Source organism: Bufo gargarizans, chromosome 5 (assembly GCF_014858855.1).
Source record: "Bufo gargarizans isolate SCDJY-AF-19 chromosome 5, ASM1485885v1, whole genome shotgun sequence".
NCBI lineage: Eukaryota > Metazoa > Chordata > Amphibia > Anura > Bufonidae > Bufo > Bufo gargarizans.
Genome location: NC_058084.1, coordinates 394569213 through 394597057, shown reverse-complemented (window position 1 = coordinate 394597057; position 27845 = coordinate 394569213). Strand labels below are relative to the sequence as shown.

Here is a 27845-nt window from a genome sequence, read left to right as displayed (position 1 = left end):
AAGCTGATATGCTTAGGGGACAAAAAGCACACTGCAGCAGAGCTGTTGCAGGGGATAAGAGACCAGACTGACATATGACTCTCGCCAGGTTTGGTTGTGTCTGATAATGGCCAAATCTTGGTGACGGCTTTAGGGCTTGGCAAGCTCGCACACATCCCATGCCTAGCCCACGTATTAAACTTAGTGGTTCGGCGGTTTCTGAAAACCTACCCCAATTTGCCTGAGCTGCTGGTGAAGGTGCGCCGCGTGTGTGCACATTTCCGCATGTCATCAACAGCTTCAGCCGGTCTGTCAACGCTGCAGCAGCATTGTTGTGTTATGTGAGCATGCGCTGGAACTCAACGTTCCACATGTTGGCCAGGCTTTTTGAGCAGCAGAGGGCAGTAGTGGAATACCAGCTGCAAGATGGTCGTCGCCTTTCCAGTCAGCTTCCGCTATTCACAAGCGAGGAGTGGGCATGGATGTCTGACCTCTGTGAGGTTTTAAGAAACTTTGAGGAATCAACACAGATGGTGAGAGGCGATAACACTATTATCAGCGTAACCATCCCACTTCTGTGTCTATTTAAAAGCTCGCTGCTCACAAATAAGGACAAAGCTTTGCATGTGGAAGAGGTGGAAATGGGGGAAGTCAATACCCAGGGTGATAGCCAGACCACCCTCCGTTCGTCTTCTCAGCACAAATTATATGATGAGGAGGATGAAGAGGAGCAGGACACGGTTGCCTCCGCTACAGAGAGTAGTAGAGTCATCCTCTGATGATGACAGCGAAATCTTGCCTGTTGGTACTCTGGCACACATGGCTGACTTCATGTTAGGCTGCCTTTCCCGCGACACGCGCTTTATACGCATTTTAGACAAAATGGATTACTGGTTGTTCACCCTTCTGGACCCCGCTACAAAGAGAACTTCTCATCTCTCATTCCTATGGTGGACAGGACGAGCAAAACGGTGCAATACAGAAGGTCCTTGTTGAAAAATTGCTCCAAAAATTTTCATCTGACAATGCTGGTGGCAGAATCCTTAGTTCCTTGGGCAAACCCTGATGCACGGCCTACTGTCAAAAGGAAGGAAACATTTTGGAAGATGGTGAAGGAGTACATGGCAGACTATGTCAGCATCCTCGATGATCCCTCAGGGCCTTATTACAGCTACTGGGTGTCCAAGCTGGACACGTAGCACAATCTGGTGCTCTATGCCTTGGAGGTGCTGGCTTGCTCTGCCCCCACAGTTTTGTCTGAGCGGGCATTTAGTGCTGCTGGTGGCATTATAACAGATAAGCGTATCCGTCTGTCAACTGAAAATGCTGATGAGGTTGACTCTTATAAAAATGAACAAGGCCTGGATTGACCCTGACTTCGACTCCACCAGAGGAAAGCTGATGAACATAAAGGCACTTTAACCCCTTAGGGACACAGCCTTATTTCACCTTAGGACCAGGTCATTTTTTGCAAATCTGACCAGTGTCACTTTAAGGCTACTTTCACACTAGCGTTCGAGCGGATCCGTTCTGAACGGATACGCTCATATTAATGCAGACGGTGGCTCCGTTCAGAACGGATCCGTCTGCATTATAACTTAGAAAAAAAATTTAAGTGTGACAGTAGCCTGAGCGGATCCGTTCAGACTTTACATTGAAAGTCAATGGGGGACGGATCCGCTTGAAGATTGAGCCATATGGTGTCATCTTCAAGCGGATCCGTCCCCATTGACTTCCATTATAAGTCGGAACGGATCCGCTCGCCTCCGCACGGCCAGGCGGACACCCGAACGCTGCTTGCAGCGTTCAGGTGTCCGCTCACTGAGCGGAGCGGAGGCTGAGCGCTGGCAGACGGATGCATTCCCAGTGGATCCGCCTCCACTGAGAATGCATTAGGGCCAGACGGCTGCGTTCAGGGCCGCTTGTGAGCCCCTTCAAACGGAGCTCACGAGCGGACACCTGAACGCAGGTGTGAAAGGAGCCTAAGTGGTGATAACTTTAAAACGCTTTGACTTTTTCGTCACATATTGTACTTCATGACACTGGTAAACTGAAGTCAAAAAAATTTTTTTTTTTGCATACAAAAATACCTAATTTACCAAAAATTGGGAAAAATTAGCAAATTTCAAAGTTTCAGTTTCTCTACTTCTGTAATACATAGTAATACCCCTAAAATTTGTGATGATTTTACATTCCCCATATGTCTACTTCATGTTTGAATTATTTTGGGAATGATATTTAATTTTTTGGGGATGTTACAAGGCTTAGAAGTTTAAAAGCAAATCTTGAAATTTTTCAGAAATTTACAAAAACCTAATTTTTAGGGACCACTACAGCTCTGAAGTCACTTTGCGAGGCTTACATAATAGAAACCACCCAAAAATTACCCCATTCTATAAACTACACCCCTCAAGGTAGTCAAAACTTGATTTTACAAACTTCGTTAACCCTGTAGGTGTTGCACAAGAGGTATTGACAAATGGGAATGAAATTTGAGAATTTCATTTTTTTGCCTAATTTTCAATTTTAACCCATTTTTTCCAGTAACAAAGCAAGGGTTAACAGCCTAACAAGACTGTATCTTTATTGCCCTGACTCTGCCGTTTACATAAACACCCCATATGTGGCCGTAAACTACTGTACGGCCACACAGCGGGGCGTAGAGTGAAAGGTGCGCCGTTTGGTTTTTGGAAGGCAGGTTTTGCTGGACATTTTTTTTTTTTTTTACACCATGTCCCATTTGAAGCCCCTCTGATGCACCCCTAGAATAGAAACAACATAAAAGTGACCCCATCTAAGAAACTACACCCCTCAAGGTATTCAAAACTGATTTTACAAACTTTCTTGACCCTTTAGGTGTTGCACAAGATTTAATGGAAAATAGAGATACAATTTCAAAATTTCACTTTTTTGGCAGATTTTCCATTTTAATAATTTTTTTTCCAGTTACAAAGCAAGGATTAACAGCCAAACAAAACTCATTATTTATGGCCCCGATTCTGTAGTTTACAGAAACCCCCTATATGTGGTCGTAAACTGCTGTACGGGCACACGGCAGGGCGCAGAAGGAAAGGAATGACATACGGTATTTGGAAGGCAGATTTTGCTGGACTGGTTTTTTGACACCATGTCCCATTTGAAGCCCCCCTGATGCACCCCTAGAGTAGAAACTCCAAAAAAGTGACCCCATTTTAGAAACTACGTGATAGGGTGGCAGTTTTGTTCGTACTAGTTTAGGGTACATATGATTTTTGGTTGCTCTATATTACACTTTTTGTGCGGCAAGGTAACAAGAAATAGCTTTTTTGGCACCGTTTTTTTTTGTTATTTACAACATTCATCTGACAGGTTAAATCATGTGGTAATTTTATATAGCAGGTTGTCACGGACGCGGCGATACCTAATATGTATAAAATTTTTATTTATGTAAGTTTTACACAATGATTTCATTTTTAAAACAAAAAAAAAGTTTTAGTGTCTCCATAGTCTAAGAGCCATAGTTTTTTCAGTTTTTGGGCGATTATCTTAAGTAGGGTCTCATTTTTTGCGGGATGAGATGATGGTTTGATTGGCACTATTTTGGGGTGCAAATGACTTTGATTGCTTGCTATTACACTTTTTGTGACGTAAGATGACAAAAAATGGCTTTTTTTACACTGTTTTTATTTTTATTTTTTTACGGTGGTCACCTGCGGGTTAGGTCATGTGATATTTTTATAGAGCCAATCAAGTTTTACACAATGATTTCATTTTTAAAACAAAGAAAATCATGTTTTAGTGTTTCCATAGTCTAAGAGCCTAAGTCTAAGAGAGTTTCTTCAGTTTTTGGGCGATTATCTTGGGTAGGGTATGATTTTTGCGGGATGAGATGACGGTTTGATTGTTACAATTTTGGCGTACATGCGACTTTTTTGATCACTTTTATTACCCTTTTTGGGAAGTAAGGTGGGCAAAATTTCAATTTTCTCATAGTTTTTTTTATTTTTATGGCGTTCACCGTGCGGGGAAAGTAACATGACCGTTTTATAGATCAGGTCGTTATGGAAGTGGCGATACCTAATATGTGTAATGTATTTTATTTGTTTTATTTTTATTCAGTGATAAATGTTTTTTTTTATCTTAACTTTTTTCACTTTTTTTTGTTCTTGAAGATCCAGTGGGTCTGATGTCTGTATAATACAGTACAGTACACCATATAGGGTACTGCACTGTATTTTACTTACACTTTGTCTGAACAGATCTATGCCTTTAGCACAGATCTGCAATGTGCTGGCACCCTGGTATACCTACTAGACGCCAACAATTCAATGGGAGGCGGGCGGGGGATCGCGATCCCGCCTCCCGCACCGCCCGCAACCCTCCCCCTGAACCTCCCACCCGGATAATATCATTCAGGGGTGCAGGGGGGAGGGATACATTTATATTTTACGAATGCTAACGTTTCTGATCCCCGCGTCAGTAACTGCAGAAATTGCAGCAAACCGCAGGTCTGAATTGACCTGCGGTTTGCCGCGATCGCTGTCATGGGGGGGGGGTCACGGGACCCCCCCCGTGCATTTAGCCTAGGTGCCTGCTCAATGATTTGAGCAGGCACCGGGCTCCGAACACTGCCAGCCGCACGGCAGTGATCGAAAATACACAGGGCGTACATGTACGCCCTGTGTCCTTAAGTACCAGGGCACAAGGGCGTACCTGTAGGCCCTGTGTCCTTAAGGGGTTAAATGTGTTGTTTATAACGTACTGAATACACTGTATCCCCATGCACCCCTTCCACCCAAACATGCTTATTCGTTGCATATAATGCCCTCGCATATAATGTTTTACAGGGTCAGCTCACCAGCAGGCCCTCACCTATAATCTTTTACAGGGTCAGCTCACCTGCAGGTCCTCACATCTAATGTTTCACAGGGTCAGCTCACCAGCAGACCCTCACATATAATTTTTTACAGGGTCAGCTCATCAGAAGGCCCTTGCATATAATGTTTTACAGGGTCAGCTCACCAGCAGGCCCTCACCTGCAATCTTTTACAGGGTCAGTTCACCTGCAGACACTCGTATATAATTTTTTAGAGTGTCAGCTCACCTGCAGACCCTTGCATATCATTTTTTAGAGGGCTAGCTCACCAGAAGGCCCTCACCTACAATCTTTTACAGGGTCTGCTCATCTGCAAGCCCTCGCATATAATGTTTTACAGGGTCAGCTAACCAGAAGGCCCTCACCTACAATCTTTTACAGGGTCAGTTCACCTGCAGGCCCTTGCATATAATTTTTAGAGTGTTAGCTCACCAGAAGGCTCTCACCTACAAACTTTTACAGGGTCAGCTTACCTGAAGGCACTCAAATGTAATTTTTTGGGAGGGTCAGCTCACCTGTAGGCCCTTGCATATAATTTTTTAGATGGTTAGTTCACCATCAAGCCCTCACCTACAATATTTTACATCACTGGTGCGTGGCTGGGGGGGAAAGGCAGGACGATGACGATACGCCTCCCACAGAGGACAGCTTGTCTTTACCCCTGGGCAGCCTGGCACACATGAGCGACCACATGCTGCAGTGCCTGCGCAACGACAGCAGAGTTGCCCACATTTTAACGTGTGCGGACTACTGGGTTGCCACCCTGCTGGATCCACGGTACAAAGACAATGTGCCCACCTTACTTCCTGCACTGGAGCGTGATAGGAAGATGCGCAAGTACAAGCGCACGTTGGTAGACGCGCTACTGAGAGCATTCCCAAATGTCACAGGGGAACAAGTGGAAGCCCAAGGCCAAGGCAGAGGAGGAGCAAGAGGTCGCCAAGGCAGCTGTGTCACGGCCAGCTCCTCTGAGGGCAGGGTTAGCATGGCAGAGATGTGGAAAAGTTTTGTCAACACGCCACAGCTAACTGCACCACCACCTGATACGCAACGTGTTAGCAGGAGGCAACATTTCACTAACATGGTGGAACAGTACGTGTGCACACCCCTCCACGTACTGACTGATGGTTCGGCCCCATTCAACTTCTGGGTCTCTAAATTGTCCACGTGGCCAGAGCTAGCCTTTTATGCCTTGGAGGTGCATAAACGTGTATTCAGCACGGCAGGGGGCGTCATGACAGACAAACGCAGCCGCCTGTCTAGAGCCAATGTGGACAAGCTGACGTTCATAAAAATGAACCAGGCATGGATCCCACAGGACCTGTCCATCCCTTGTGCAGATTAGACATTAACCACCTCCCGACCGCTGTACGCGTATATGCATCCGGGAGGTGGTTGCTTTACTCCTCCTGGACGCATATACGCGTCTTCTCGCGAGACGCGAGATTTCCTGTGAACGCGCGCGCGCTCACAGGAACGGAAGGTAAGCGAGTGGATCTCCAGCCTGCCAGCGGCGATCGCTCGCTGGCAGGCTGGAGATCCGAATTTTTTAACCCCTAACAGGTATATTAGACGCTGTTTTCATAACAGCGTCTAATATACCTCCTACCTGGTCCTCTGGTGGTCCCTTTTGTTAGGATCGACCACCAGAGGACTCAGGTAGGTCAGTACAGTCCCACCAAACACCACACTACACTACACTACACCCCCCCCCGTCACTTATTAACCCCTTATAAACCCCTGATCACCCATGATCACCCCATATAAACTCCCTGATCACCCCCCTGTCAGGCTCCGTTCAGACGTCCGTATGATTTTTACGGATCCACGGATACATGGATCGGATCCGAAAAAAGCATACGGACGTCTGAATGGAGCCTTACAGGGGGGTGATCAATGACAGGCGGGTGATCACCCATATACACTCCCTGATCACCCCCTGTCATTGATCACCCCCCTGTCATTGATCACCCCCCTGTAAAGCTCCATTCAGACGTCCGCATGATTTTTACGGATCCGATCCATGTATCCATGGATCCGTAAAAATCATGCGGACGTCTGAATGGAGCCTTACAGGGGGGGTGATCAGTGACAGGGGGGTGATCACCCTGATTACCCTGATCACCCCCTGTCATTGATAACCCCCCTGTAAGGCTCCATTCAGACGTCCGCATGCGTTCTGTGGATCCGATCCATGTATCCATGGATCCGTAAAAAATCATGCGGATGTCTGAATGGAGCCTTACAGGGGGGGTGATCAGTGACAGGGGGGTGATCACCCTGATTACCCTGATCACCCCCTGTCATTGATAACCCCCCTGTAAGGCTCCATTCAGACGTCCGCATGCGTTCTGTGGATCCGATCCATGTATCCATGGATCCGTAAAAAATCATGCGGATGTCTGAATGGAGCCTTACAGGGGGGGTGATCAGTGACAGGGGGGTGATCACCCTGATTACCCTGATCACCCCCTGTCATTGATAACCCCCCTGTAAGGCTCCATTCAGACGTCCGCATGCGTTCTGTGGATCCGATCCATGTATCCGTAAAAATCATGCGGACGTCTGAATGGAGCCTTACAGGGGGGGTGATCAGTGACAGGGGGGTGATCACCCTGATTACCCTGATCACCCCCTGTCATTGATAACCCCCCTGTAAGGCTCCATTCAGACGTCCGCATGCGTTTTGTGGATCCGATCCATGTATCCATGGATCCGTAAAAAATCATGCGGATGTCTGAATGGAGCCTTACAGGGGGGGTGATCAGTGACAGGGGGGTGATCACCCTGATCACCCTAATCACCCCCTGTCATTGATAACCCCCCTGTAAGGCTCCATTCAGACGTCCGCATGCGTTCTGTGGATCCGATCCATGTATCCATGGATCCGTAAAAAATCATGCGGATGTCTGAATGGAGCCTTACAGGGGGGGTGATCAGTGACAGGGGGGTGATCACCCTGATTACCCTGATCACCCCCTGTCATTGATAACCCCCCTGTAAGGCTCCATTCAGACGTCCGCATGCGTTCTGTGGATCCGATCCATGTATCCATGGATCCGTAAAAAATCATGCGGATGTCTGAATGGAGCCTTACAGGGGGGGTGATCAGTGACAGGGGGGTGATCACCCTGATTACCCTGATCACCCCCTGTCATTGATAACCCCCCTGTAAGGCTCCATTCAGACGTCCGCATGCGTTCTGTGGATCCGATCCATGTATCCATGGATCCGTAAAAATCATGCGGACGTCTGAATGGAGCCTTACAGGGGGGGTGATCAGTGACAGGGGGGTGATCACCCTGATTACCCTGATCACCCCCTGTCATTGATAACCCCCCTGTAAGGCTCCATTCAGACGTCCGCATGCGTTCTGTGGATCCGATCCATGTATCCATGGATCCGTAAAAAATCATGCGGATGTCTGAATGGAGCCTTACAGAGGGGGTGATCAATGACAGGGGGGTGATCAGGGAGTCTATATGGGTGATCACCCCCCTGTCATTGATCACCCCCCCCCTGGTAAGGCTCCATTCAGACATTTTTTTTGGCACAAGTTAGCGGAAATTTTTTGTTTGTTTTTGTTTTTGTTTTTTCTTACAAAGTCTCATATTCTACTAACTTGTGTCAAAAAATAAAATCTCACATGGACGCACCATACCCCTCACGGAATCCAAATGCGTAAACATTTTTAGACATTTATATTCCAGACTTCTTCTCACGCTTTAGGGCCCCTAAAAAGCCAGGGCAGTATAAATACCCCACATGTGACCCCATTTCGGAAAGAAGACACCCCAAGGTATTCCGTGAGGGGCATATTGAGTCCATGACAGATTGAAATTTTTGTCCTAAGTTAGCGGAAAGTGAGACTTTGTGAGAAAAAAAAAATAAAAAAATCAATATCCGCTAACTTATGCAAAAAAAAAATTTTTCTAGGAACTCGCCAGGCCCCTCATTGAATACCTTGGGGTGTCTTCTTTCCAAAGTGGGGTCACATGTGGGGTATTTATACTGCCCTGGCTTTTTAGGGGCCCGAAAGTGTGAGAAGAAGTCTGGGATCCAAATGTCTAAAAATGCCCTCCTAAAAGGGCATCTAGGCTGCAAAAAAGTGTCACACATGTGGTATCGCCGTACTCAGGAGAAGTTGGGGAATGTGTTTTGGGGTGTCAATTTACATATACCCATGCTGGGTGAGAAAAATATCTTGGTCAAATGCCAACTTTGTATAAAAAAATGGGAAAAGTTGTCTTTTGCCAAGATATTTCTCTCACCCAGCATGGGTATATGTAAAATGACCCCCCAAAACACATTGCCCAACTTCTCCTGAGTACGGCGATTCCACATGTGTGACACTTTTTTGCAGCCAAGGTGGGCAAAGGGGCACCTTTCGGATTTCACAGGCCATTTTTTACACATTTTGATTGCAAAGTACTTCTTACACATTTGGGCCCCTAAATTGCCAGGGCAGTATAACTACGCCACAAGTGACCCCATTTTGGAAAGAAGACACCCCAAGGTATTCCGTGGGGGGCACGGCGAGTTCCTAGAATTTTTTATTTTTTGTCACAATTTAGCGTAAAATGATGATTTTTCTTTTTTTTTCTTTTTTCCTTACAAAGTCTCATATTCCACTAACTTGCGACAAAAAATAAAAAATTCTAGGAACTCGCCATGCCCCTCACGGAATACCTTGGGGTGTCTTCTTTCCAAAATGGGGTCACTTGTGGGGTAGTTATACTGCCCTGGCAATTTAGGGGCCCAAATGTGTGAGAAGAACTTTGCAATCAAAATGTGTAAAAAATGCCCTGCAAAATTCGAAAGGTGCACTTTGGAATATGTGCCCCTTTGCCCACCTTGGCAGCAAAAAAGTGTGACACATCTGGTATCGCCGTACTCAGGAGAAGTTGGGGAATGTGTTTTGGGGTGTCATTTTACATATACCCATGCTGGGTGAGAAAAATATCTTGGTCAAATGCCAACTTTGTATAAAAAAATGGGAAAAGTTGTCTTTTGCCAAGATATTTCTCTCACCCAGCATGGGTATATGTAAAATGACACCCCAAATCACATTCCCCAATTTCTCCTGAGTACGGCGATACCAGATGTGTGACACTTTTTTGATGCCAAGGTGGGCAAAGGGGCACATATTCCAAAGTGCACCTTTCGGATTTCACCAGTCATTTTTTACAGATTTTGATTGCAAAGTTCTTCTCACACATATGGGCCCCTAAATTGCCAGGGCAGTATAACTACGCCACAAGTGACCCCATTTTGGAAAGAAGACACCCCAAGGTATTCCGTGAGGGGCATGGCGAGTTCCTAGAATTTTTTATTTTTTGTCGCAAGTTAGTGGAATATGAGACTTTGTAAGGAAAAAAGAGAAAAAAAAAAATCATCATTTTCCGCTAACTTGTGACAAAAAATAAAAAATTCTAGGAACTCGCCGTGCCCCTCACGGAATACCTTGGGGTGTCTTCTTTCCAAAATGGGGTCACTTGTGGCGTAGTTATACTGCCCTGGCAATTTAGGGGCCCAAATGTGTGAGAAGTACCTTGCAATCAAAATGTGTAATAAATGGCCTGCAAAATCCGAAAGGTGCACTTTGGAATGTGTGCCCCTTTGCCCACCTTGGCTGCAAAAAAGTGTGACACATCTGGTATCGCCGTACTCAGGAGAAGTTGGGGAATGTGTTTTGGGGTGTCATTTTACATATACCCATGCTGGATGAGAGAAATATCTTGGCAAAAGACAACTTTTCCCATTTTTTTATACAAAGTTGGCATTTGACCAAGATATTTTTCTCACCCAGCATGGGTATATGTAAAATGACACCCCAAAACACATTCCCCAACTTCTCCTGAGTACGGCGATACCAGATGTGTCACACTTTTTTGCTGCCAAGGTGGGCAAAGGGGCGCATATTCCAAAGTGCACCTTTTGGATTTCACCGGTCATTTTTTACACATTTTGATTGCAAAGTTCTTCTCACACATTTGGGCCCCTAAATTGCCAGGGCAGTATAACTACCCCACAAGTGACCCCATTTTGGAAAGAAGACACCCCAAGGTATTCTGTGAGGGGCATGGTGAGTTCCTAGAATTTTTTATTTTTTGTCGCAAGTTAGTGGAATATGAGACTTTGTAAGAAAAAATAAAAAAAATAAAATCATCATCATTTTCCGCTAACTTGTGACAAAAAATAAAAAGTTCTATGAACTCACTATGCCCATCAGCGAATACCTTAGGGTGTCTACTTTCCGAAATGGGGTCATTTGTGGGGTTTTTCTACTGTTTGGGCATTGTAGAACCTCAGGAAACATGACAGGTGCTCAGAAAGTCAGAGCTGTTTCAAAAAGCGGAAATTCACATTTTTGTACCATAGTTTGTAAATGCTATAACTTTTACCCAAACCATTTTTTTTTTGCCCAAACATTTTTTTTTTATCAAAGACATGTAGAACAATAAATTTGGCGAAAAATTTATATATGGATGTCGTTTTTTTTGCAAAATTTTACAGCTGAAAGTGAAAAATGTCATTTTTTTGCAAAAAAATCGTTACATTTTGATTAATAACAAAAAAAGTAAAAATGCCAGCAGCAATGAAATACCACCAAATGAAAGCTCCATTAGTGAGAAGAAAAGGAGGTAAAATTCATTTGGGTGGTAAGTTGCATGACCGAGCGATAAACGGTGAAAGTAGTGTAGTGCCGAAGTGTAAAAAGTGCTCTGGTCATGAAGGGGGTTTCACCTAGCGGGGCTGAAGTGGTTAACAACCTCCCCTTAACCATATATTATTGTACTCCAGGGCACTTCCTCATTCAATCCTATTTTTATTTTCATTTTACCACTATATTGCGAGGCTACCCAAAGTTGAATGAACCTCTCCTCTGTCTGGGTGCCGGGGCCTAAATATATGCCAATGGACTGTTCCAATGTTGGGTGACGTGAAGCCTGATTCTCTGCTATGACATGCAGACTAATTCTCTGCTGACATGAAGCTGATTTATGTGCATGTGATAGATATACTGTTTTATGTGAACTGTCCCCCTCTGTGGTTCTATAGTGATATAGTATTTGGGCTAGCTTGGGTAGGAGGAAAGGGTGGTCAGGGGCAAAGTAGGGCACTACGGTTTCCCCAGTGCCTAAAAGTAATGAGAAATCCAAACAGTTACTCCTGACTGGCATGCGCGGTCTTAGCCCTGCAAAGAAAAAAAAAAAAAAAAAGATGACAGGTTATTAGACCAGGAGGGGGAACTGCTCGTGGAGGGAGTCGGTGTTGGTAGGGGATGGCTCTGAGTCTGGGGAGAGAGGTGGCAGTCAGTCTGATGAGGCCAGAAGAAAAAGCCGCTTTGGAACAGGCTCCCAGCCTGCAAGATATAGTTCAGGAAATAAGAAAATGTAACACGGCGATACGGGACCTCTCTCTCCAGACTGGTAATATTAGGGAATCGGTCGGACTCCTTAGGGTGGATCCACAAAACTATAAAGACTGACAGAAGTAGAGGAAAGAACATCAGAAGTGGAGGATACAGTGCAGACAGTGGTTAAAGAGAAAAACATGTTAATGGTAGAAAATAAGGAAATAAAATATAAACTAATGCAGTTGGAAAATAGGGCCAGGAGTTCAACTTTGAGATGCCTGGGGATTCCAGAGGGAGCAGAGGGGCAAGACCCTCGCATTTTTATGCAACATGGTTGAGGGAACAATTGGGTCAGGAATGATATTTCTGAATATAAAAACTTTGTGTAGAGTGCTTATAGAGTGCTGGCAAAGTTACCTCCTCCAGGTACAGATTCTGAATCTGCTCTCAGTCAGGGACAGGGAGGAGATATTGCACAGCGCAAGAAGGAAAGGGAGGCTGGACTATGCGGGTACAACAGTTATGATATTTCCCGATTACGCAAAAGAAACAGTAAATGAAAGAAGCCGGTTTATGGATGTGAAAAAAATATTGCGGTCGCAGAATGTTAAATATTCAATGATGTTTCCGGCCAAGCTGAGAATTGAATGGGAAAGTAAATCGTGGTTCTTTGAGACAGCAGAGGCGGCGGTAGAATGGGTTAAGGAAAATTTAAAGGGCTGAGCGGTGGGCTGGGATGTACGGGGCGCCATAAGGGGGAATGCTAGTTTAGAGAACCAGGACCAAGGTTTCCTGGATCATTTGTGAGGGATGGGGGAGGTTTGCCAGTTGCCCCTCTTTTTTTTCCCTTATTCCCCATTGTCCCCCTCCTCTTTCCCCGTTGTGCCATCCTCCTCCTTTTCCTGTCTCAATATTCTCGACCCTTTTATAATATTGGGGATCACGAACAAAAAAAAACATGAGAATTATCTCATGGAATATTACGGGGCTGAGTAGGGGTTCCAAGAGAGTTGCGGTCTTTGATGCAATACATAGATCTCTCCTCGCAATAGTTTGTCTGCAGGAAACACACCTGACGAAGGAGACTACCAATGGGATAGGTAGACCATGGATGCAATATGCTTTCCACTCAGTGTATTCAGCATACACGAGAGGGGTAAGCATATTAATACATCGGGACATAGATATAAAAATAGTGAAAGTAACTATAGATAAGGCGGGCCGTTACGTCCCGTTGGACTGCATACTAGAAGGCAGAGCGTGGTTAATAGCAAGTGTGTATATACCGCCACCCTTTAAAATCGACGTCCTATTAAAAATTTGCGATATTGTACTTAAGGCAGGGGATAAATTACTGTTGGTGGTTGGAGACTTTAATAATGTTATGGATGCAAGACTAGATAGATGTAAATTGGGGAATAATCAAGGTCCCTGTATGGGATCCAAATAAAAAAATATCACTAAAGAGATGGGCTGGATGGACATTTAGAGGGTTATGCACCCAAATTCATGGAAATACTCGTGTTTTTCAAAGACTCACAGGAGTCTATCACGGATAGATTTAGTTTTCACAAATGAGAAAGGCTCACTGGAAATTGTAGGGGTGAAATATGGGCAACGGGGTGTTTCGGACCACAATCCAATTAATATAAATATTAAAACACAAAAAATAAAAAAGAGGGATGAACATAAGTAAAGGATGGATAAATATGATGGATACACACTATAAGATTTTGCGAGAGATAAGAGAGTTCTTTGAGATGAACGATGGATCAATGACAGTTAATATAATATTGGAGGCTGCCAAGGCCTTTATTAGAGGGATTATTACAAAGTATACAGTGTTATATAAGAAAGGAATAAGAGAGAAAATAACAATATTAGAAGGCGAGGCAGAAAAAAAAATGAAAAAAATTATATTGCAAATCCTACAGATCAAAACTACACTTCCTGGATAGAGAAAGCCTTGGAACTGAAGGATAAACTGCTCCTATTGGCAGAACAACAAAAAGAAAACTATGTAACGGATAATTATATCCATGTACATATCCCTGGGAAAAAAATAGCGACCTTGGTAGCGACCCAAACAAAAAAGAATAAGTATATCCATTGTATAATGAATGAAACGGGACATAAGAATACTGAGCAAACAGCCAAAATAGAGCCAATCCAAAAATATTTTGCTGATATGTATAGAAGTAAGATAAATAAAAATTCTGAGCAAATACAACAGTTTTTGGATAAAATTACTATTTCGAGGTTAACAACAGATCAATGCAGGTTCCTGGAAGCTCCCTTAACCCCTCTAGAAGTGTATGAGATGTTAAATGGGATAACAAAGAACAAGGCTCCAGGCATAGATGGCACCCTGTTTGAGGTGTATGTTGAGAACGGTTGATTGTAACTATAGATGCCTCAAAGGCCTTTGACACGATAGAATGGCCGTTCCTGTTCAACACAATGAAGAAAATGGGATTTGGGGACCACTTTGTTACATGGGTAAAATTATTGTACTCGGAAATCTCGGCAAGGGTGATAGTAAATGGAGAACACTCAGGTAGCATACCAATTGGCAGAGGGGTTAGACAGGGATGTCCCGTCTCCCCTCTGCTCTTTGCTATAGCTATTGAACCTCTTGCAGATATGATTAGACAGGATCTGGGAATTGAGGGGTTCAGATACCATGGTAAACATGTGGGACTCAGTATAAACTGGTCTAAATCGGCATGTATCCCTCTGAACGATTTTAGACCGGGACAGTTGGAAATTAAGATGATGAATGAACCCGTTAAATATTTGGGAATTCAGATTACTCCGGATCCCAATGACTATGTTAGATTAAACGTGATTCCGAAAATCCAGGAAATTAAGAAGAAAATAGAGATATGGAAAAGACTGTACATGTCGATGTATTTCATTGGTTAAGATGTGCGTACTACCCGCCATGAACTATACCCTGTGGAATACACCAGTGATAATCCCCAAAAGATAATTCAAAACAATAGCTAGCTTATTGACTGATTTAATATGGCGAGGGAAAAAAAACGAGGATAAAGGCACAGATACTTAGTATTCAGGAGAGGGAGGGTGGACTGTCCGTACCCAGTGGCGTCGCCAGGGGGGGGCCAGAGGGGGCCACGGCCCCCCCAACATCATGCTGGGCCCCCCCATGTGCCCCCCCAACTAAAATGCGCCCCCCCCTGCTGCCAGCAGCATTCACTTGACTGATCCGAGTTCAGCTCAGCTCAGTCACAGTCTCTCTCTCACCTCACGCTGCTGGCAGCAGGGACGCAGGGAGCCGAAGCCTGAGGGAGGGACGGGGAGGAGCGTAATATGATCTCAGAGTGGAAGCTGGCTTCTGCCAGCCCCACCCCTCCCCGCCCACCAACCAATCACCGACCAGAGCTGAGGGGGCAAGGCAAGCACAGCACACCAGCAGCTCTCTGAATCGAGTCGTCTGAGTCACACAAGTAAGTGCAGGGGAGTCAGAATAGAAAGGAATCGAATGAGTCACAAGTTAAAAGAATCTAAAGATCCGACTTAGTTTGTGACTCATTCGATTCATTGAGTTAAAAGAGCAGCGAGTCAGAGGGTAGAACAGGTTAGGCTACTTTCACACTTGCGCTTGATCGGATCCGTTCTGAACGGATCCGATCATATTAATGCAGACGGAGGCTCCGTTCAGTACGGATCCGTCTGCATTAATAACTTAGAAAAAATTCCGTTCAGACTTTCAATGTAAAGTCAATGGGGGACGGATCCGCTTGAAGATTGAGCCATATGGTGACCTCTTCAAGCGGATCCGTTCCCATTGACTTACATTAGGCTACTTTCACACTAGCGTTCGTCGGTCCGCTCGTGAGCTCCGTTTGAAGGGGCTCACGAGCGGACCCGAACGCTTCCGTCCAGCCCTGATGCAGTCTGAATGGAGCGGATCCGCTCAGACTGCATCAGTCTGGCGGCGTTCAGCCTCCGCTCTGCTCGCCTCCGCACGGACAGGCGGACAGCTGAACGCTGCTTGCAGCGTTCGGGTGTCCGCCTGGCCGTGCGGAGGCGTGCGGATCCGTCCAGACTTACAATGTAAGTCAATGGGGACGGATCCGTTTGAAGATGCCACAATATGGCTCAATCTTCAAGCGGATCCGTCCCCCATTGATTTTACATTGAAAGTCTGGACGGATCCGTACGAGGCTATTTTCACACTTAGCTTTTATATGCTAAAATAATGCAGACGGATCCGTACTGAACGGAGCCTCCGTCTGCATTATTATGAACGGATCCGATCAGAACGGATCCGATCGAACGCTAGTGTGAAAGTAGCCTAAGTCTGAACGGATCCGCACGGCCAGGCGGACAGCTGAGCGCTGCAAGCAGCGTTCAGCTGTCCGCCTGTCCGTGCGGAGGCGAGCGGAGGCTGAACGCCGCCAGACTGATGCAGTCTGAGCGGATCCGCTCCATTCAGACTGCATCAGGGCTGGACGGAAGCGTTCGGGTCCGCTCGTGAGCCCCTTCAAACGGAACTCACGAGCGGACCGACGAACGCTAGTGTGAAAGTAGCCTTACACTGAGGCTGAGGCTGCTTTTGTTGCAGCAGTGATAAGATTAAGGGACAGGAGAAGTGACAGATGACACAAGAGTTTAGATTACAGGTTGAATTAAATTAACCGTTTAGAATCAAATTGGCTTCTCAGGAGATATATATGTTAAAGGCATCTCATTCAGTAGCTATATAACTAAGGGCCCTTTCACATTTGCGTTGTCCGGATCCGGCGTGTACTCCACTTGCCGGAGGTACACGCCGGATCCGGAAAAACGCAAGTGTACTGAAAGCATTTGAAGACGGATCCGTCTTCAAAATGCTTTCAGTGTTACTATGGCAGCCAGGACGCTATTAAAGTCCTGGTTGCCATAGTAGTAGTGGGGAGCGGGGGAGCGGTATACTTACAGTCCGTGCGGCTCCCGGGCGCTCCAGAATGACGTCAGAGCGCCCCATGCGCATGGATGATGTGTACATGCGATCACGTCATCCATGCGCCTGGGGCGCCCTGACGTCACTCTGGAGCGCCCCGGGAGCCGCACGGACGGTAAGTATGCCGCTCCCCGCTGCACTTTACCATGGCTGCCAGGACTTTAGCGTCCCGGCAGCCATGGTAAGCATTCAGAAAAAGCTAAACGTCGTATCCGGCAATGCGCCGAAACGACGTTTAGCTTAAGGCCGGATCCGGATCAATGCCTTTCAATGGGCATTCATTCCGGATCCGGCCTTGCGGCAAGTGTTCAGGATTTTTGGCCGGAGCAAAAAGTACTGCATGCTGCGGTATTTTCTCCAGCCAAAAAACGTTCCGTTCCGGAACTGAAGACATCCTGATGCATCCTGAACGGATTTCTCTCCATTCAGAATGCATTAGGATAATCCTGATCAGGATTCTTCCGGCATAGAGCCCCGACGACGGAACTCTATGCCGGATCCGGACAACGCGGGTGTGAAAGAGCCCTAAGGGTGGGTTCACATCACCTTTATGGATTGTACTGTCAGTGTCAGACTGTTGTCACTGTGGGTAACAATGCACAACAGACAACAATTCACATTGTACACCACAGTGACAGCTTCTGACTCCTGTCTGACTCCTGAGTCCTCCTGTCCGGCGTCAGCCTCAGCTTCCCTTTACTATAATAAATCACTCAATACTAGTAATCAGAGTTCAGAGAGAGCTGAAGAAGACGAGCCGACTGCACTGAGTCAGCAGCGCAGCAAGTAGTGAGTGAATCGAATGTATCAAGCATCTGCGCATGCGCACCGGCACCTAGAGTCTTCGGTTCACTTGCGAGTCAGCTCAGCAGTCTGACTCACCAAGTGAACCGAATATCCGATTCATGAATTGGTTCATTTGAATGAGCTGATTCAAATGAACCGATTCACCTAAAAGATCCGAACTTCCCATCACTAAGCGGCGGTGCAGGGGAGGGAGAGGCGTGTCCCTTCCCCTTGCTCTGATAGGCTGCAGGCACTAGACCGGCAGCCTATCAGAGGCCGGCGCAGGCGCGCGATGACGTCATCACGCCGCCTGAGCCATACAGCGTGGGACACAGGCCAGAAGAGGCCTGCATCGCATCGCTGACACTGAGGTAAGTATAATTATTTATTTATTTTTTACAATAGTGATACTTGGGGGGGGGGGGGGGACTTACCTAATAATGGCACATGATGGGGGGGCTTACTTAATAATGGCACATTGGGGGGGACTTACTTAATAATGGCACATGAAGGGGGGGGGTACTTACTTAATAATGGCACATGATGGGGGGGCCTTAATACTGGCACATGATGGGGGGGCTTAATACTGGCACATGATGGGGGGGACCTAATACTGGCACATGATGGGGGGACCTAATACTGGCACATGATGGGGGGCTTATTACTGGCACATGATGGGGGGCTTATTACTGGCACGTAATGTGGGTCTTATTACTGGTACGTGGAGTCATCTACGGGGGCACTAAGAAGGGGTAATTTATACTTGCAAAATTATGGGGGACATTGAGGGCATCTACTGGGGCATTTTATACTGGTACATTATGGGGGCACTAGGAGGAAGGGGGAGAGGAGCACTATGGGGCATTTACTGGGGGCACTATATAGGGGTATTTTATACTGGCACATTATGGGGGACATTAGCTCAACTGGGGGCATAAGGGGGTATTTTTTGCATTGTCACATTATAAGGAGAATTATTACTACCGGGGGGCATTATGGTGGGCGTTATTACTCCCCCATGGTATGACCCCTAGTAGCAGCACCAGCCTCTCCCTGCTCTGCTATTCCTCTGCCTCTTCTCCAAATCCTTATTATGAAATCTTTCTCATTAGGATAAAACACATCAGCTCCGCCGAGCCCCCGGCCAAAGTGTGGAAGTGGCGTCCGAGACCCCCAAGGGCCAAGCCAAGTAACTGTAAGTCTTCATGTCAAATATGTTTGTTATACACATATAGCCTACACTGTGCCCCACAATATACAGTATACCGCCACGCTGTGCCCCACAATATATAGTATACCGGTACACTGTGCAGTCTGTTCTATAAGCACCCTTGTTCTGTGGCGGTGGACAGAAATTAATCTGGAAGCGCCCCTTCCGAGACCAGGCTCTGGATCCGCCGCTGGTCTGGGCCGCTCCCAGGAGTGTACATTTCTTCTAAACTGTAATCCGTATGCTCTGACCTGCAGAAATCAGCACTCGCTCGATAAGAACTAACACGCAGTACCTGTAGGCTGTAGCCTGGCCCTGTTTCCGAAGCTAGCCGAGTGGTGTAAGGTTAAGGTACTAGTAGAGATGAGCGGCCGCTTAATCCTGATTTAAAGTTAAAGTTACTGCAGGATATGGATTACGGTTTAGAAATGTCAAATGTACACTCCTGTGAGTGGCGGGGAGGGGGATCTGTGGATGACACTGTTATAGGAAGGGGGATCTGTGGATGACACTGTTATAGGGTGGGGGATCTATGGATGACACTGTTATAGGAAGGGGGATCTGTGGATGACACTGTTATAGGAAGGGGGATCTGTGGATGACACTGTTATAGGAAGGGGGATCTGTGGATGACACTGTTATAGGGAGGGGGATCTGTGGATGACACTGTTATAGGAAGGGGGATCTGTGGATGACACTGTTATAGGAAGGGGGATCTGTGGATGACACTGTTATAGGAAGGGGGATCTGTGGATGACACTGTTATAGGGAGGGGGATCTGTGGATGACACTGTTATAGGAAGGGGGATCTGTGGATGACACTGTTATAGGAAGGGGGATCTGTGGATGACACTGTTATAGGAAGGGGGATCTGTGGATGACACTGTTATAGGGAGGGGGATCTGTGGATGACACTGTTATAGGAAGGGGGATCTGTGGATGACACTGTTATAGGAAGGGGGATCTGTGGATGACACTGTTATAGGGAGGGGGATCTGTGGATGACACTGTTATAGGAAGGGGGATCTGTGGATGACACTGTTATAGGGAGGGGGATCTGTGGATGACACTGTTAAAAGGAGGGGGATCTGTGGATGACACTGTTAAAAGGAGGGGGATCTGTGGATGACACTGTTAAAAGGAGGGGGATCTGTGGATGACACTGTTAAAAGGAGGGGGATCTGTGGATGACACTGTTATGGAGGGGGAAATGGGGATGACACTGTCATGGGGTGGATCTGTGGATGACACATATAGCATAAGATGCTATACATTACACGGTATGTGGCATCCACAGATCCCCCCCCATAGCAGTGTCATCCACAGACAGCTGGACTTTTCTTCCCTGTTGCGGTTTTAGGTATTGGGTAAAGTATCGCAGCATTTCTAAGTGTACTTGTGTAAATGTATCGTTGTTATAGCTGCCCCCCCTACTTTTGTCCTGGCCCCCAGTGTGCCCCCCCAAAATTTGAAAGCTAGAGACGCCACTGTCCGTACCAGATTTGGAACTCTACTTTAGGGCAGGGATTATAAAAAAATATGATAACATGGAGCAATACGCAAAGCTACAAAAATTTTATAGCAGGGATAAATAAAAGACGGGAGAAATGTAACATCTTTCAGGTTATGGAAACGGGTATTCTGGCCCAACAGGGAGGTAAATATAGACCTTTGATTCTTTTGATGGCCAAGAGCTGTGAGATGGTAAAATAACTATGGTCCCAAACTGGGCTTTATGCAGACACCATACTATGGGACAATATTGGCCTCACAGAATTAGTGTCAATTGATCAGAAGATCTGGTGGAAACATGGAATACACAAAGGCGGGGGATATAATACCTTATGAAGAGTTAAAAAGGAAATACCAACTGAAAAATATAGGGTCGAGGTTTTATTATTTACAACTAAAACATGCACTGTATAAGACGATAGGGAAAGGCACACAAATAGCCACTTTGCCACAGCCTCTGGAGAACATTACTGAGCTAATACCTGGCAAGAAACTGATTTCAAGATTATACCAATGGTTGTCGCACCAAAAGAATAACAGAAGAGCAGTTGATAACCTGACCCATAAATGGCAGGGTATTCTGGAACCTGTGCGGGAAGACTTTTGGGATTCAGCTATACAGTCAAAGACTAGGGTTTCAAGGAATTTCTCTTATAGAATAATCAAATTTAATATATTGTATCGTTTCTACTACTCTCCCAAAAAGTTAATGAAATATTATAGAACTAAAGTTTTTACTTGTCAAAAGTGCAGAGAGATAGGGGTGGACGATATACATATATTATGGATATGCATAAAAATCCAAAACTACTGGGCAAAGATAATTGAAAAAATAGAGGAATACAATCAGTTTACAGTGCCCAGACATTTTGAGGAATGCATCTGAGGGGTGCTGGATGGTGTGGAAGGGTCCCAACACAGGGTCCCACACATTACTGTTCCAAGCCAGGAAATGTATAGTTGGACATTGGGGTGGAGTGAGGCCCCTACAGTTAAAGAATGGGAGAACCGCACAAGGATGTCGTTAGCCAGTGAGGAGTTTTATTTGACCATGACTGGGTTGAAGAAAAAACATAGTTTTGTCAGGCTGTGGCGGAGGTGGCTAAATAAAAACTGAGGGGTGTTGGGGGGAGGGGCAATGGAGGGAGGATGGCAATATTATATATATTTTTCTTTTCTGGTAACCGACATACTACAGGTGGGGAGGTGGGGAAATATCTATATGTAATTAACTTATGTAACTATGTAAGAATAAGATGTCTTGTGAAAAATTATGTAAGAATTGAAAAATTGTAATAAAGATTTACAAAAAAACAAAACAAAAAATAACCTTCTATGCTTGCCACGGTCCGCGCTGACCGTGACATAGAAGTGGTTTGCGGCGGGTGAAGGAGCGCATCCAGTCCCCGCGTTGCTGTGGCGGAGACTCTATGTGTCAGAAGGCAGCCCGATGCCGTGCAGAGGCTGCCCAATGCCTTGCACAGCATCGGGACCTGCCTAAGGCTGGGTCTCCTAGGCAACCTGTTTGTGTACTACTCACTGTAGTACACGAACAGGCAATGCATTACAATGCAGATGTATTGTAATGCATTGCAGAGGGGATCAGACCCCAAAAAGTTGAAGTCCCAGAGTGGGACAGAAATAAAGTGTAAAAAAAAAAAAAAGTTAAAAAAAAGTAAAAGTGCAACTTTCCCCTGATTTTATAATAAAAAAATAGAAAAAGAAAGAAAAAAAAAAAACAACACATGTATTAGGTATCGCCACGTCCGTAACGACCGGCTCTATCAATATAAATCACATGATCTGTCCAGTTCAATAGACACCATAAAAATAAAAAATAAAAACGGTGTAAAAAAATGCCATTTTTGTCACCTTACATCACTAAAAGTGCAACACCAGGCGATCAGAAAGGCGTATGCCCCCAAAATAGTACCAATCTAACCGTCACCTCATCACACACAAAAATGAGCCCCTACATAGGACAATCACAAACAAAAAAAATGGCTCTCAGACTATGGAGACACTAAAACATGATATTTTTTTGTTTCAAAAATGCTTTTATTGTGTTAAATGTAAAAAAGAATTATATATATATATATATATATATATATATATATATATATTACACATACACATACACGGTATCGCCCCGTTCGTAACAACCTGCTCTAAAAAAAAATTACCACATGACCTAACCTCTCAGGTAAAAAAAAAAAAAAAAAAAGTGTCTAATAGCCATTTTTTTGTCACCTTACATGACAAAGTGTAATAGCAAGCATTTAAAAAGTCATATGCACCCCAAAATTATACCAATAAAACTGTCATCCCATCCCGCAAAAATGATACCCTACCTAAGAGAATCACCAAAAAAATTCAAAAACTATGGCTCTCAGACTATGGTGACACTAAAACATGAATTATTCTTTTGTTTTAAAAATATTAGGGTATAAAACGTAAATAAATAAAAAAAAAGGATACATATTAGGTCTTGCCGCATCCGTAACAACCTTCTCTATAAAAATACTGCATCATTTAACCCCTCAGGTGAACACCGTAAAAATAAATAAAAACAGTGTCAAAAAGCCATTTTGTCACCTTACATCACAAAAAGTGTAATAGCTAGCGATCAAAAAGTCATATGCACCCCAAAAATTGTACCAAACAGTCATCTCATCCCACTAAAATGATACCGTATCTAAGAGAATCGCCCAAAATATAAAAAAAACTATAGCTCTTAGACAATGGTGACACTAAAACATGATATATTTTGGTTTCAAAAATGATATTAGTGTATAAAACTTTAAATAAAAGTATACATATTAGGTATTGCCGCGTCCATAGCAACCTTCTCTCTAAAAATATCACATGATTTAACCCCTGTAAAAAGAAAAATCAAATAAAAATCGTATCAAAAAGCCATTTTGTTAAAGTGTATTAGCAAGCGATCAAACAGTCATACGCACTCAAAATAGTAGCAATCAAAGCGTCATCTCATACTGAAAAAAATTAGCCCCTAAACACAATCACTTAAAAAAAAAAAAAAAATATATGGCTTTCAGAATATGGAGACAAAAAAAAAAAAAAAAATATTTTCAAAAATGCTTTATTATGTAAAACTGAAACAAAAAAACAAAAAAAGTATTCATATTTGGTATTATCGGGTCCGTAAGAACCTGCTCTATAAAAATAGATTGTAATCTAACTTGTCATGAACGTTGTAAATAAAAAAAATAAAAAACAGCAATTTTTTGTTACCTTGACTCATAAAAAGTGTAATAAAGAGCAACCAAAAATCATCGTTATTCTAACATACTACCAACAAAACTGCCACCTTATCCCGTAGTTTCCAAAAGGGGTCACTTTTTTTGTTGTTTCTACTCTAGGGGTGCAACAGGGGGTCTTCAAATGTGACATGGCAAGTTAAAATTATCCCATTGAAATCTGCCCTCCAAAATCCATATGGCATTCCTTTCCTTCTGTGCCCTGCCATGTGCCCGAACAGCAGTTTATGATCACATATGTGGTGTTTCTGCAAATTAGAGAAACAAGGCAATAAATATTGAGTTTCATTTGGCTGTTAATCCTGGCTTTGTTAATGGAAAAAATTATTAAAATGGAAAATCTGTCCAAAAAGCTAAATTCTGAAATTTCATATCCATTTTCAATAATTACTGTGGAACACCTAAAGGGTCAACAAAGTTTATAAAATCAGTTTTTAATACCTTGAGGGGTGTAGTTTCTAAAATGGGGTCACTTTTTTCGAGTTTCTATTCTAGGGGTGCATCAGGGGGGCTTCAAATGGGACATGGTGTCAAAAAACCAGTCCATCAAAATCTGCCTTCTAAAAACCATGCAGTGTTCCTTCTGCGCCCTACAGTGTGCCTATACAGTAGTTTACGACCACATATGGGGTGTTTCTGTAAACTACAGAATCAGGGAAATAAATATTGAGTTTAGTTTGGCTGTTAATACTGGCTTTGTTAGCAGAAAAAAATTATTTACCACTGCCATGAAGTACAGTACAATATGTGACAAGAAAACTATCTCAGAATGGCCTGGATAAGTAAAAGTTTTAAAGTTATTACCACATAAAGTGACACATGTCAGATTTGCAAAAATCAGTCTGGTCCCTAAGGTGAAAAATGACCCGGTCCTTAACCTGTTACAGACACAGGGCGTACAGGTACGCCCTAATGTCCTGGTACTTAAGGACACAGAATTGATCGGAACAAGGTGCCTTCTCAAATCATTGGCTAAATGCGAGGGGGGGGGGGTCCTGTGACACCCCCCCCCCCCCCCGTGTCAGCGATCACCGCAAACCACAAATCAATTCAGACCTGCGGTTTGCAGCTTTTCACAGTTGGGGCAGCGGCTGGCGGCGGTGCCATCGGGTCACCATGCAGCTGTAGGGGGGACCCGGTGGCATGGAAGGCAGCAAGATACCTTCCTGAGGGATCGTGCTGCCTTCTGGTGACGAGCCTGTGAGATCCAGCCCCCTGGATCTCACAGGCCGAAAACTGTATGAGTAATACACACAGTATTACTCATACAGCCAATGCATTCCAATACAGAAGTATTGGAATGCATTGTAAAAGGGATTAGACCCTTTAAAAGTTGACAAAAAAATTAAAGTAAAAAAGTTGAAAAAATTAAGTTTCCCCCCAAAATTAAAAGTTTCAATTAAAAATAAACAAAAACGTAATTTTCCACAAATAAAGTTTAAAAAAAATTGGTAAAAAATATTAGGTATCGCCGCGTCCGTATCGACTGGCTCTATAAACATATCACATGACCTTACCCCTCAGATGAACACCGTAAAAAATAAAAACTGTGCTAAATAAACCATTTTTTGTCACCTTACATCACAAAAAGTACAACAGTAAGTGATCAAAAAGGCGTATGCCCACCAAAATAAGTAGTAATCTAACCGTCACCTCAACCCGGCCAAAAAAAGAGACCCTACCTAAGACAATGGCCCAAAAAATAAAAATAAACTATGGCTAAGAATATGGAGACACTAAAACTTTTTTTTTTAAAGCTGTTTTGTGTAAAACTTAAGTAAATTTAAAAAAGGTATACATATTAGGTATCGCTGCCTCCGTAAGAACCTGCTCTATAAAAATATCACATGACCTAACCCTTCAGATGAACAATGTAAAAAAATAATGACAAAAACTGTGTAAAAAGAGACTGTCACCTTACATCACAAAAAGTGTAATAGGAAGCGATCAAAAAGTCATACGCACCCCAAAATAGTGCCAATCAAACCATCATCTCATTCCTCAAAAATCATACACTACCCAAGATAATCGCCCAAAAACTGAAAAAACTATGGCTCTCAGACTATGGAGACACTAAAACATGATTTTTGTTTCAAAAATGAAACCATTGTGTACAACTTACATAAATAAAAAAAACTGTATACATTTTAGGTATCGCCGCGTCCGTGACAACCTGCTCTATAAAAATTCCACATGATCTAACCGGTCAGATGAATATTGTAAATCAAAAAATAAAAGTGCCAAAAACAGCTATTTCTTGTTACCTTGCCTCACAAAAAGTGTAATATAGAGCAACCAAAAATCATATGTACCCTAAACTAGTACCAACAAGACTTTCACCCTATCCCTTAGTTTCTAAAATGGGGTCACTTTTTTTTGGAGTTTGTACTCTTGGGGTGCATCAGGGGGGCTTCAAATGGGACATGGTGTCAAAAAAAACAGTCCAGCAAAATCTGCCTTCCAAAAACCGTATGGCATTGCTTTCCTTCTGCGCCCTGCCGTGTGCCCGTACAGTAATTTACGACCACATATGGAGTGTTTCTGTAAACTACATAATCAGGGCCATTAATATTGAGTTTTGTTTGGCTGTTAACCCTTGCTTTGTAACTGGAATAAAAATATTAAAAAGGAAAATCTGCCAAAAAAGTGAAATTTTGAAATTGTATCTCTATTTTCCATTCATTCTTGTGGAACACCTAAAGGGTTAACAACGTTTGTAAAATCAGTTTTGAATACCTTGAGGGGTGGTTTCTATTATGTAAGCCTCACAAAGTGACTTCAGACCTGAACTGGTCCTTAAAAAGTTGTTTTTGGAAAATTTCTGAGAAATTTCAAGATTTACTTCTAAACTTCTAAGCCATGTAATGTCCCCCAAAAATAAAATGTCATTCCCAAAATGATCCTAACATGAAGTAGACATATGGGGAATGTAAAATAATAACTATTTTTGTAAGTATTACTATATATTATAGAAGTAGAGAAATTGAAACTTGGAAATTTGCAAATTTTTTAAATTTTGTCAAATTTGGTATTTTTTTTATAAATAAAATTGAATTTTTTTTACTACATTTTACCAGTGTTATGAAATACAATATGTGACAAAAAAAATCTCAGAATGGCCTAGATAAGTCAAAGCATTTTAAAGTTATCACCACTTAAAGTGACACTGGTCAGATTTGCAAAAAATGGCCTGGTCCTTAAGGTGAAATAAGGCTGTGTCCTTAAGGAGTTAAGGGGTCAAAGGAGTAGTGTTAATTACTAATATAGCCTTTGTTGAAATTCTGGACAATGTTCTATATTTTATAACTTTTGCCTTTTTTTCATAATTGTACGTCGTGTGTGCTGTATATACAGAGGTCTTGTCCATAAAATGCTAGAGGGTCATGTGATTAGGAAATTCACCTCCATGTGATGTTTTCTCCATTTAAATACACTGCACCTACAATCTGCACATGCATTGTTGGGAGTTTAGTGCAGGTGCGGTGTGTTAGAATGGAGGAAGTTGAGTGGTGTCTGGTCATATGACCGTCCATCGGCAGCCATCTTATGGAAAGGACCTCTATATCAACAGAATAGATGATTTTCCCAACAAGGGGACTTATGAAATATGACAAACGGCACAGAATGTCAACAAAAGCTATATTGGTAAGTGCCATATAATCATTTTATAAACACATTTTTGAAGAGTAGCGAGAAATTATTAAACATTTAAAAAAAATCAATCATCCATTAAAAAATGTATTCCTACCTCCCCTTCTGTGGGGTCATAAAACCTCTGTAGCAACTGGATGGTTGTGCTCTTCCCACAGCCACTCATCCCAACCAAAGCTGTAGTCTTGCCAGCCGGTACTTTCAGGTTTACACCCTTCAGAACCTAAAAATATCAACGTACA

The 27845-nt window shown here is 43.7% G+C and overlaps 1 protein-coding gene across 6 annotated transcripts in view; it reads right to left on the bottom strand.

Annotated features, from left to right (window-relative positions):
• Positions 1-27845, bottom strand: part of LOC122939628 (ATP-dependent translocase ABCB1-like) — a 902460-nt gene that overhangs the window by 423275 nt on the left and 451340 nt on the right. For 5 of the 6 annotated variants that reach the window (XM_044295741.1, XM_044295743.1, XM_044295742.1 and 2 more), the window contains one exon: positions 27701-27826. The exons of the other annotated variant lie outside the window; for it this stretch is intronic. In XM_044295741.1, the coding sequence (XP_044151676.1) occupies positions 27701-27826 (126 nt within the window). The remainder of the gene's footprint in view (positions 1-27700; positions 27827-27845) is intronic. 6 annotated transcript variants of the gene reach the window in all.